This window comes from Scyliorhinus torazame, chromosome 18 (genome assembly GCF_047496885.1).
Source record: "Scyliorhinus torazame isolate Kashiwa2021f chromosome 18, sScyTor2.1, whole genome shotgun sequence".
NCBI classification, from domain to species: Eukaryota; Metazoa; Chordata; class Chondrichthyes; order Carcharhiniformes; family Scyliorhinidae; genus Scyliorhinus; species Scyliorhinus torazame.
In genome coordinates, this window is record NC_092724.1 from 88,202,369 (window position 1) to 88,215,163 (window position 12,795).

The window sequence follows — 12,795 nt, forward strand, 5'->3', positions numbered from 1 at the left end:
TAATGTTGGAGACATGGCAACCAACTGGCACACAGCAAGATCCCACAGATATCAATAGTGACCAGAGCATCAATTTTAGTGAGATTAGTTGAGAGATGGATATTGCCCAGGACACCAGAGAGAACTCCCCTGCTCATCTTGTTGGACTGTGAAATTCTTTCTGTCTACCCCAGGTTGGTTTAATATCCAAAGTAATGAGGGGCCTAGACAAAGTGGTTAGCAAGAAACAGTTCCGATGAGCACAATAACCAGATATAAAGTGATTGGAAAAAGTATCAAAGGCAACACCAAGAAAAACTTTTTAAGCTGCAGATGGTTAAGGTCTGGAAGGTGTTGCCTGAATATGTTGACTGATTTGTTCTTTCAAAAGGGATTTGGATAAACAACTGAAGAGGAAAACATTCTCAGGCCAAGCCAAAATGGGGCAATCTAAATTACTCTGGCAGAGAGTCAGTATGAGCTGGGAGGGCCAAATTCCTTCCTTCCATACAGTAGCGACTCTATAATTCTATGCACACCACATCTGAAAGTCAGCACCTCTGACAGTGCAGCAGTCCCTTGCTGCTGCATTAAGTATCAGCATAGATTGTGTCCAAGCGAAACTTGAGCTCATGACCGTTTAATTCAGAGGCAGGCTGTCACTGAACCAAGGCTGGATAGGTGCCCACACTGAGTGGCAATGAGGAACCATGAGAGGTTCATTACTGTTGGCTTAAGGTATAATTTTCAAGCCTTGACAGACTTTGAAACAGTCTCTGAACACTTTGAAAATCTGACACTTTCAATATTTGGACACTTCCATGAGTGGGGGGGGGGGGGGGGGGGTTACTGCAGAGTAATCAGAAATGAGACCCTTGATTGATGTACCACATACCTACCCAGGACAAAACACATTGTGATCAAAGGTCATTGACCTGAAACTCTCTCCACGGGCGCTGCCAGAGGGGCTGAGTATTTCTAGCATTTTCCGGTTTTATTTCAGATTTTGCCGTCTTTTGCCTTTGCAAGAGACAGCTTTGCTGCACTTGTCCAAGTGGGTGTCTCCAGTGAGTGCTGGGTTTCATATCTGCCCATCAGTATCCTCCTGCCGAGGTTCTGATGAGCATCATTCTGTAAATCATAGAATTTACTGTGCAGAAGGAGGCCATTCGGCCCATCGAGTCTGCACCAGCTCTTTGAAAGAGCACCCTACCCAAGGTCAACACCTCCACCCTATCCCCATAACCCAATAACCCCACCCAACACTAAGGGCAATTTTGGACACTAAGGGCAATTTAGCATGGCCAATCCACCTAACCTGCACATCTTTGGACTGTGGGAGGAAACCGGATCACCCGGAGGAAACCCACACAGACACAGGGAGAACGTGCAGACTCCGCACAGACTGTGACCCAAGCCGGAATCGAACCTGGGACCCTGGAGCTGCGAAGCAATTGTGCTAACCACCATGCTACCATGCTGTAAAATACTGAGGAAAGGAAATATAGAACCTCGCAGGTGTGAAGAAAAGAAACATTGGTGTCTCATGCAGTGCCGCAAAAGGGCGTCTCCATATGCAGCATAAAGGGAGAATGTAAAAATATCAGAAAGGTACGCCCCCGGCGAATGTGTCATGTCAGCAAGAGACTTCTTCTTTCACTTCTGGTCCACGGTGTAAAAACCACTTTCAAACCACCTGGACAACACATTACACTCAGCCCCATCCGGGACCTTCCTGATGGTGTCACCGTGTGCAAAATTGAAGTGTAAAGTTAAACCAAATTAAATTTAAATAATTATAGATCCCAGGCTTCACATTTAGCCAGAATGTTGGACTACTCTTTTGGGATGTTTGAGAAAAAGATCTTCACCATTATAAATATAAATGTAAAACAAATAAATGACCTGAACAAACAGATAGTGCGGTGTTACCTATTGCCAATAATTGTCCACCTTGACCAATGGTGTGATTGCTCCTAAAAATGAGCACTGTTGGGTCTGATGGTCAGATAAATGAGCCTCAAATAATTCAGAACACCAGTATGGTACAAAATAGAAGATTATCAGTAAAGAAAATAGTCACTAAAGAAAATCCAATATAGAGTTCAGGCGAAACATCTTTACCCAGAAAGCAGTTAGTATATGGAACTCGCATCCACATGGTGTAGTTTTGGTGCCTGCATTTAACAGGAAGTTAGTTAAACACATGAGGGAGAAAGAAAAGAAGGATGTGCTGATATAGTTCGATGAATTTGGGTGGGAAGAGTCTCATGTGGAGCATTAACACTGGTACAATAGGTCTAGATAAACATGGCAGGTCCAGCAGCATCTGCGGGAGAGAAACAGAGGTTTTAAAAAAATGTAAAGTGCCCAATTAATTTTTTCCAATTAAGGAGCAATTTAGCATGGCCAATGCACCTACCCTGCGCATCTTTGGGTTGTGGGGGCGAAACCCTTGCAAACACGGGGCGAATGTGCAAACTTCACATGGACAGTGACCCAGAGCCGGGATTGAACCTGGGACTTCGGCGCATTGAGGCAGCAGTGCTAACCACTGTGCCACCGTGCTGCCCGGAGAGGGAAACAGAGTTAACGATTTGAGTGCAATAATTCTGATATATTGAACTCAACGTTTTTGTGAGTGAGACAAACAACCTGTTTCTGTGTTGTAAATCATTTTTTATTCATTCATGGGATGTGTGCATCACTAGCTGGGCCAGCATTTATTGCCCATTCCTAATTACCCGTGAATTGAGTGACTTGCCAGGTTATTCCAGAGAGCAGTTAATAGTTACTGTGGGTCTGCAGAATAACAGAAGGATTTCCTTCCCTAAAGGATATTAGTGAACCAGATGGGTTTTTAAAACAATGGTTTCATGGTCATCTTTAGACTTTTAATTCCAGACTGTTATGGAATTCAAATTTCACATCTGTGGTGGTGGGATTAGAACCAAGGCCTCCAGATCATTACCATCAGTCTCTGCATTACTAGTCCAATGGCTATGCCACTAGGCCACCACTTCCTCTTAGTCGATGTAAAATTTATGTTAATTATGAATCAAAGTTCTGAAACTTCTTATTCTTTTCTCCCTCAAGCAACAAGAAAGTCCAGTGAATGAAGTGATATCGCAACAGAACGTGCAGTCACAAAACACACTGTTTGCTAAGAAAGGCCCTGAGCTGCAAGCCCAGTTTAAAGATGAAGAGAAGAAGACTAAATTAGCTGAAGCAACTCTACAAGAACAGAGCAAAAGACTGAGTTTTCTAAAGGCGCAGAGGCCTGTGGATAGAACAGAGGAGAAAGAGGTGGCGGAGTACTACAGGGACCCCAAGGTAGAAAGCAACCTTTCTGCTTTACGTAACAAAATCCACGATGTAAGGAAACAAAGGCAGGGAACTCAGAATGACATAGATACAACAAAGCAAAACATCAATTTGTTAGAAGATGGACAAAAGAATGACCAAACTGGCCAGATCATCAAAGAAGTGAAGAAGATTGAGAGGAACCCCGCGTTAGATGTTGAGGCTGAAAATCTGCGCAGTGAGATCAATACCCTGAGAAGAGAGAAGCAAATCGCCATTGGTGATTGGGACCGCCTAACCAGGGAGGTCACCATCCTTGAGCAGCAACCAATCAACATCAAAGAAAAGCTTGTCACAGTCGAAAAAGTCAAAGTGGAAAAGGACCCAATCATGGTGAAGGCTGCCAGAAGTCTTCAGAACGAGATTGATGATGAGGGTCAGAAGAGGCAGTTGCTACTTGAAAAGATACGGCTCATAAGAGTTCAGATTGAGACTCAGGAGAAGAAAACAGGGAAGATTGATCCAAAGGTCATGGTTAAGGAAATCAAGAAGGTAGAAAAGGACCCACAACTTGAAAAGGACTTAGCCAAGTTCCGAAACCTTTGTGAGGATGAAAGCCAGAATAATAGCGTCCTTGAGAAAGAACTGAGCGAGCTGCAGAAGAAATATAGAATCGTGGTTGGTCAGAAACCAAAAATAGAAACCAAGGAAATTGTCCGTGAGAATTTCTGCGTCCTTCCAGAAACGGAGCAAGAGATAATAAAATTAAAGAAAGAAATTCGAGAAACTGCGAAGAGAAGGGGTGATGTGGAGATGGAGATCACCATTGCACATGGAGACCTGGAAGTCCTCAAGGATAGGAAACCTCAAATTCAGTTCAAAGATATCACACAAGAGATTGTGAAGCTCCAAAAAAGTCCAGAAATGCTCAAAGAGATTGATCAGATCAATCATCAGCTCCCTCAAATGGACAACGACTACGCTGATATGCAAAGACAGATTAAGGGGTTGAAGAAAGAAAGAGATGAGTGGCGAAAAGAGAAGTCTAAGATTGAGACCAAGGTGGTGACCAAGGACATCATAAAATACGAAGATGATCCAATTCTGGAGAAAGAGGGGGTGCGCCTCCGACAAATGGTTCGTGAAGAATCCGAGAAAAGAAGGAATACCGAATCCCTAGTGTTTGACTTGCAAAATGTGTACTCCCAACTGAAGAGGCAGAAACCTGAAGAGAAGATAGTTGTTAAGGAAATGGTTCGTTTAGAAAAAGATCCAAAACTCTCTATGGAACACGACAATCTGGGTAAAACCTTGGATGAAGAGCGCAAGCAGAGGCGTAACCTGGAGAAAGAAGTTCAATATCTAAAAGCTCTTTTGGAGGAAAAGGAGGCAGAACTAAACCTCGAGGAGGAAAAGGGTATTCGACGGGCGATTGAGAATGAAGCAAAAAAAATCAGACACAGAATAGGTGAGCTGGAGTCAAATCCTCCTGCCATGGAAGAGACGATTGTCACCGAAGAAGTCCTTAAAGTGGAAAAAGATCCAGTACTTGAAAATATAGCTGGAACTCTTCGTCAGCAACTAGACCAAGAAAGAAATAAAGCTGCCAACTTGGACAAAGAGATTAAGAAATTTCAACTCCAATTGGAGATTCTGCACAAGGAAAAATCTCAGGAAAAACTTATCTGCAGAGAAGTTATCCGGATTGAGAAAGATAAGGCTTTGGAGCAGGAGAGAGCTCGAGCTCGAGACTTGTTCAACAAGGAGAAGAATGCCAGGCTAGACTTGGAGGAAGAAATAAGAAGGATTAAAGACCGGACTGAGAATTTAGATGACTCCATGGCATCGCGATCCCGTGTGGAATCTGAGTTAAAGCATGCCAAGGACGCTGCTCTCCGTGAAAGGGCTAAGCTGGAGGAGGACCTGAAAAACCTAGAGCAGGAAAGGGAGCAAAAGACCTTTGTCCACAAGGCAGAAACCAAACGTCTGAGTCAGCATCATGAAAAAGAGAATCAGAAGAGGCATGAGCTGGATGCTAAACTGGCTTGGACAGAGAGAGAAATCATGAAGGAGAAGGACCAAATTCATGATAAGGAGTATGTGATCAGAGATCTTAATTCACAGATTAGCAGAGAAGACGCCCGTCATCGGGACATGCAGATGACAGAAACCAACTTGTCCACTAAAATATCCATTGTGGATCCAGTAACCGGGGAGGATTTGTCACCTTATGAAGCCTATAAAAAGAACCTGATAGATAGGGCTCAGTACATCCATCTTCAGGAGTTGGAATGTGACTGGGAGGAGGTGTCTACTCATGGTCCATCAGGGGAAACTTCTGTCTTGCGAGATAAGAAAAGTGGGAAAACATATTCCATCGAAGCTGCCTTGAAGGACCGAAGAATCACTCAGGAAGAGTTGCAACTTTATAGGGGTGGAAAGCTCCCTATATCTGAGTTTGCATTGCTAGTAGCAGGCGAAGAGAAACCAGTAGCATTAAACATGGGCTCATTAAATTCCATGCCACCAATTTCATCCACATATCAATCGTCAAACTACTCTAGCCCGAACTTTGCCACCTATAGAGCACATAATGACAGTATTCAGCAGCCCATAGCAGGAGTCTATGATAATACCACTAATTCACCGTTGTCTATTACAAATGCCTTGAACAAGAACCTACTCGAACCCATCACTGCTCAAAGGTTGCTGGAGGCTCAGGCAGCCACAGGAGGGATCATTGATGTGGTGACAAGGGAAAGGCACTCGGTCCACAAGGCATTGGAAAGGAACCTCGTTGGCAAAACCCACGAGAGAAGGCTGCTCAATGCGCAAAAAGCTTTCACTGGGCTCGAAGACCCTGTCACAAAAGAACGCCTTTCTGTCGGAGTGGCTATCCAGAAGGGCTGGTTGCCCACTGAGAGTGCCCACCAGTACCTGGAGGCCCAGTACCTCACTGGCGGACTGGTGGACCCCAACCACTCAGGCCGCGTGCCCATCACAGAGGCGCTGAAGTCCAAGATGATCGACAATAACACTGCCAGGATCCTGCAGGAGGATTCCTACTACACAAAGGATCTCATGGACCCTAACACTAAGGAGCGAGTCCACTACAAAGAGCTGATGAGTCGTTGCCAGAGAGATGGGCATTCTGGGCTCCTGCTTCTCCCAGTCAACTCAGAGCCTGATCAGTCCTCCGGCTATCAACCAACAAACCGGTTTGGCTTCAGATCTTAATGCTCACAATTTTCTAGTGGATACTAATTACTGCCTAAAGATGCCACTGAGTGTTCTGCCTATGTGTCTCCAACAACGTTTATGCCAAATTTCCTCTTTTAGTTACTCAATATATTGAAGTTATATTAAAGATCTTCTTGCTTAATTTCTCATGGGGTTTAAGGCTATCCTACTGAAGTCTTGTTTATTTTTATATTTAAAGGTAGATACAGATTATAGAGGGGACTTTAATGTTATATCAGTTTCTCTGAGCTGCAATACATTTCTTTACTTAGTACATGGAGAACTGTACGGTGCAGGATGTGAAATGTTAGTCTACCTTATATCCTCAAGAGTTAATGTTAACATGATTCAATTGCTTCAATAAAGGACCATGTGATTGAGTTATCTGAGTCTTGTGGTATTCATTGATTAATTTAATGAGAATTATTTTGTGTTTGTGGGAAGGTAGAAGGGTCAACGGTCATCTTTGTCCCCATGAGCTTGTATGCAAAGGGGCAAAGGTCATTTATGCCCCATGACAGATAAAGGATCAATGTTCATTCACGTTCCCATGACAACTGGGCCCCAGATTCGATTCCCTGCTGGGTCACTTTCTGTGCGGAGTCTGCACGTTCTACCCGTGTGTGCGAGGTTTTAGAACATAGAACATAGAACGATACAGCGCAGTACAGGCCCTTCGGCCCACGATGTTGCACCGACATGGGAAGTCAAAAAAACAAAAGCCATCTAACCTACACTATGCCATTATCATCCATATGCTTATCCAATAAACTTTTAAATGCCCTCAATGTTGGCGAGTTCACTACTGTTGCAGGCAGGGCATTCCACGGCCTCATCACTCTTTGCGTAAAGAACCTACCTCTGACCTCTGTCCTATATCTATTACCCCTCAGTTTAAAGCTATGTCCCCTCGTGCTAGCCATTTCCATCCGCGGGAGAAGGCTCTCACTGTCCACCCTATCTAACCCCCTGATCATTTTGTATGCCTCTATTAAGTCTCCTCTTAACCTTCTTCTCTCTAACGAAAACAACCTCAAGTTCATCAGCCTTTCCTCATAAGATTTTCCTTCCATACCAGGCAACATCCTGGTAAATCTCCTCTGCACTCGTTCCAAAGCTTCCACGTCCTTCCTATAATGAGGTGACCAGAACTGTACGCAATACTCCAAATGCGGCCGTACCAGAGTTTTGTACAGCTGCAACATGACCTCATGACTCCGGAACTCAATCCCTCTACCAATAAAGGCCAAAACTCCATAGGCCTTCTTCACAACCCTATCAACCTGGGTGGCAACTTTCAGGGATCTATGTACATGGACACCGAGATCCCTCTGCTCATCCACACTGCCAAGAATCTTACAATTAGCCCAGTACTCTGTCTTCCTGTTATTCCTTCCAAAATGAATCACCTCACACTTTTCTGCAATAAACTCCATTTGCCATCTCTCAGCCCAGCTCTGCAGCTTATCTATGTCCCTCTGTAACCTGCAACATCCTTCCGCACTGTCGACAACACCACCGACTTTAGTGTCGTCTGCAAATTTACTCACCCACCCTTCTGCACCCTCCTCTAGGTCATTGATAAAAATGACAAACAGCAACGGCCCCAGAACAGATCCTTGTGGTACGCCACTTGTAACTGAACTCCATTCTGAACATTTCCCATCAACCACCACCCTCTCTCTTCTTTCAGCTAGCCAATTTCTGATCCACATCTCTAAATCACCCTCAATCCCCAGCCTCCGTATTTTCTGCAAATTTTCCTCCAGGTGCTCCGGTTTCCTCCCACAGTCCAATTTAGCGTGGCCAATCCACCTAACCTTCACATCTTTGGGTTGTGGGAGTGAGATCCATGGGGAGAATGTGCATATTCCACATGGACAGTGACCCGGGGCCAGCATCGAGCCCAGGTCCTCAGTGCCGTAGATAGCAGTGTTAACCACTGCGCCACCATGCAGTCCTGCACCCAAAATGGTTTGCCCCCCCCCCCCCCCCCGCAACGCCCACACACCGCCCACTTCTATCCTCAAACCCCCAAAACAACTGGCTCATCCTTGAGACCGTCATGTGAGCCCTGTGCAACACTTTAAATTGGATAAAATTTAACCTTGCACACGACGAGGAAGCATTCACCCTCCTCAGGGCTTCTCTCCACATCCCAGTCCCCAACTCCGCACCCAGCACTTCCACTTATGTCTGACCTCCTCCACAGGAGCATTCTCCCTACCCACCAGCTCTCCATATATCCACCACTCTCCCCTCCTCAATGTCATCCTCGGACAACAACTGATCTTGCAGCATTGGAGGTGGTAGCTCCAGAAAGGACGGCACCTCTTTTGAAACAGTCCCTCACCTGCATGGACCTGAACCTGTTTCCCTTAGGCAACTGATACATCTCCTCAAGCTCCTCCAGGCCTGAAAACTTTCCTCCCACAAACAAGTCCCTGTAGTACTCAATACCCCCCTGCTGCCTTCCCTGGAACCTCACATCCAGCCCCGCCGACAAGCCTATGGTTATCACACATTGGCGCCCACAGCGACATGTCTTCCAGTCTGGAATGTTGCCGACACTGGTTCCAAACCCTCAATACTTTTTAAATGTATTTTATTATAAACATGTATCAAAACTGGTGACAACACATAAACAGCCGGGAAACATACTTCCCAGCAATCAACTATACAGTCTGCACAAGTTTTTCCCCTTTTCACCCTTCCCACCCACCCCTTGTGACAAACAGCTCTTCAAACACAGTCACAAACATCCCCACCTTTTCTCAAACCTCCCTGCTGAACCCCATAACTCATATTTTATCTTCTCCAACCGCAGGAAGTTGTACAGGTCACCCAACCAAGCCGCTATCCCTGGTGGTAATGCTGATCGCCACTCAAGTAACATTCGCCGCCGTGCAATCAGAGCGACGAAGGCCACGACATCGGCCTACCTCCTCTCCATGAGCTCCGGCTTCTCTGAAACCCCAAATATCGTCACCAAAGGGTCCGGATCCACCTCCTCCTGCACTATCCTGGCTAAAACCGCAAACACTTCCGCCCAGAATCTTCCCAATTTTTCGCAACCCCAAAACTTGTGCGCTTGATTCGCTGGCCCCCGCCCACACCTCTCACACTTATCTACTACCCCCTGGGAAAACCCACTCATTCTCGCCCGAGTCATATGCACCCTGTGCACCACCTTAAACTGTATCAGGCTCTCCTTGCACAGGAGGAGTTCTCGTTTACCCTCGGCAATGCCTCACTCCATACTCCCCAATTGATCTCCCATCCCAACTCCGCTTCCCATTTCTCCTTGATCTTCAGCCGCTTGCCTCCCTTCTCCCCCAGCCCACTTGTATATACCCCCAATTCTTCCCTCCCCTTCCACATCTGGGAGCAGCAGTCGTTCCAGCAGGATGTATCCTGGCAACCTAGGGAACCCCCTCTAGACCTTTTGCGCAAAGTCCCTAACCTGCAGATACATGAACTCACTCCCCCTCAGCAGCTCTACCCTCTCCCTTGGCTCCTCCAGACTGGCGAACCCTTCCTCCAAATACAAATCCATCACCTTGACCAGCCTCACTTCCCTCCACCTCCTGTATACACTATCCATTCCCTCCGGCTCAAACCCATGATTCTCGCACAGCGGCGTGAACACCGACATCCCTTCCACCCTTAAATGCCTCCTCAACTGATTCCATATTTTCACCGTGGACATAACCACCAGGCTCCCTAAGTTCCTCATTAGCAATGCTGCCATCACCATAGCCCTTAAACGAGACCCCTTACAAGATTCCTCCTCCATCCTAACCCATTCTACTCCTCCTTCCCACCATCGCCGCACCTTATCCACATTCGCACCCCAATAATAATGAAGCAGGTTTGGCAATACCAACTTCTGCCTCTGCCTCTGTAGCAGGGTCCTCCCGAGCCTTGCCACCTCCCCCACCCATGCAAAGGCCGAAATGATTGTGTCCAATTTCCCCAAAAAGGTATAAAGATTGGGAGAGCCTGAAAAATAAACAAAAACCTTGTCAGAATATTCATTTTCACCACTTGGACCCTCCCTGCCAACGTGTATCCCACCTCTTAAGATCCGCCCTGTCCTCCTCCGCCAGCTTTGTTAAGTTCCACTTATGGATCGCTGTCCATTCCCTCACTACCTGAATCCCCAAATACCTAAACATATCCCTCGCTACCGTAAATGGCATCCCCCCTAAATTTGCCCGTCATCCCAGCTCATTCACCGGGAATACCGAAACATCCAGCAACAGGTCATCGGCATAGAGCGAAACCCGATGTTTCCTCAGTCCCCTCATAATCCCCCGCCACTCCGTCAACCCCCTGAGAGCCATTGCCAATGGTTCTATGACCAACGCAAACAATATCGCCGACAGGGGGCATCGCTGCCTCGTACCCCTGTGTAAGTCAAAGCTTCGTGAGCTCATATCATTCGTCCTCACACTTGCTTTTTGTGTCACATGCAGCAAACGTAACTCTGCCACAAATCTCGGCCCAAACCCAAATCTTCCCAAAACCTCGAACAAGTACCGCCACGCCACCTAACCAAATGATTTCACCGCATTCATGGACACCACCAGCTCCGGTATCAGAACCCCCGACGGATTTATCACTATATTCAACAGCCATCTTATATTACTCGCCAGCTGCCTGCCCTGCATGAAGCCTGTTTGATCTTCTGCAACCACCCCGGGACACAATCCTCCATCCTCCCCGCCAACAACTTAGCTAATATCACACCCCTGATACTATCCAGCAGCCCCCTCAGCCCCAAGGGTTCCTCCAATGCCTGCCTCTTTGCTTCCTCCACCTGGGGAAATCCCAGCTCGTCCAGAAACCACCCCATGTCCCCCTTCTCTCTCCACCCCACTCCCCCAGGTCCACCTCATACAGTCGCTGGTAGTATTCCCTAAACGCCTTGTTTCTCTTCCCCAGCTCTGACACCACATCTCCAGCCCCAGTCCGTATCCTCAGTATTTCTCTGGACGCTGGCTGCCTCCGCAGCTGGTGTGCCAGCATGCGGCTCGCCTTCTCCCCATACTCATATTGCACCCCTCTTGGCAAACCCTCAATGCTGATACCACCACCGGGCTCACAGAGTACCGGACTGGCGAGAATGGCATAGGGAACCAACAGCAGTGTCCATGTAGGTGGTCCCGCAACATGACGCAGCCTCCATCCTCCCCCAGACCGACCCCTCCTCCGCCGCCCATTTCCTAACTATTGCGATGTTTGTGTCCTGAAGTAATTCAACTGGCTGAACAGAGCAAGTCCCTCCGCTCATCGATCCCTTCGCAGAAACGCCCTCCTCACCCGTGGGACCTTCCCTGCCCACACGCACCTCAAAATCATCCCATTCACCTTTCTAAAAAAGGACTAAGGAGCAAAGATGGGGAGATTCTGAAATATAAACAGAAACTTGGGCAGCACTGTCACTTTAACCTTCTGGACACACCCTCCCAAAGACAAGGGCAACACATCCCACCTCTTGAAGTCCGTTTTCATATCCTCCACCAATCACGCCAAGTTCAACTTATGCAGCTGGCCCCAACTCCGCGCCACCTCTATCCAATGATAGCAGAAACTCGTCCCACCACCCAGAACGGCAACTCCCCCAGCATCCTCTCCTGGCCCCTAAGATTTATCGGGATCATCTCGCTTTTCCCCTTATTCAATTTACATCATGAGAAATGGCCAAACTCCCCTAGGATCCCCATGATCATATCTGAACTCCCCATCGGGTCGGAAGTGTACAACAGATAGTTGTCTGCATACAGAGAGACCCTGTGTTCAACCCCTGCCCGTTCAATCCCCCTTGCCGCCTGAAGCGCCATTGCCAATGGCTCTATCATAGAAACATGGAAAATAGAAGCAGGGGGAGGCCATTTAGCCATTCGAGTCCGCTCTGCCATTCATTATGATCATGGCTGATCATCAAGTTCAATACGCTGATCCCGCCTTCCCCCCCATATCCCTTTAGCTTCAAGCTAATTCCTTTCTGAAATTACGCAATGCTTTGGCCTCAACTACTTTCTGTGGCAGCGAATGCCACAGATTCACCACTCTCTAAGTGAAGACATTTCTCATCACCTCAGTCGTCAGAGCAGTGGGGAGAACAGGCACCCCTGCCTCGTCCCACAGTGTAGCCTAAAGTACATAGAACATAGGACAGCACAGCACAGTACAGGCCCTTCAGCCCCACAATGTTGTGCCTACCATTTATCCTAATCTAGATCAACTTAACCTACACCCCTTCAATTT

The 12,795-nt window shown here is 47.0% G+C and overlaps 1 protein-coding gene across 1 annotated transcript in view; it reads left to right on the top strand.

Moving 5' to 3' along the window:
- evpla (envoplakin a) overlaps window positions 1–6,902 on the top strand; it is a 178,380-nt gene extending 171,478 nt beyond the window's left edge. The window contains exon 22 of the mRNA XM_072482997.1: window positions 3,076–6,902. Coding sequence (XP_072339098.1) covers window positions 3,076–6,519 — 3,444 coding nt within the window. The 3' untranslated portion in view covers window positions 6,520–6,902. The remainder of the gene's footprint in view (window positions 1–3,075) is intronic.
- Window positions 6,903–12,795: the final 5,893 nt, after the last annotated feature.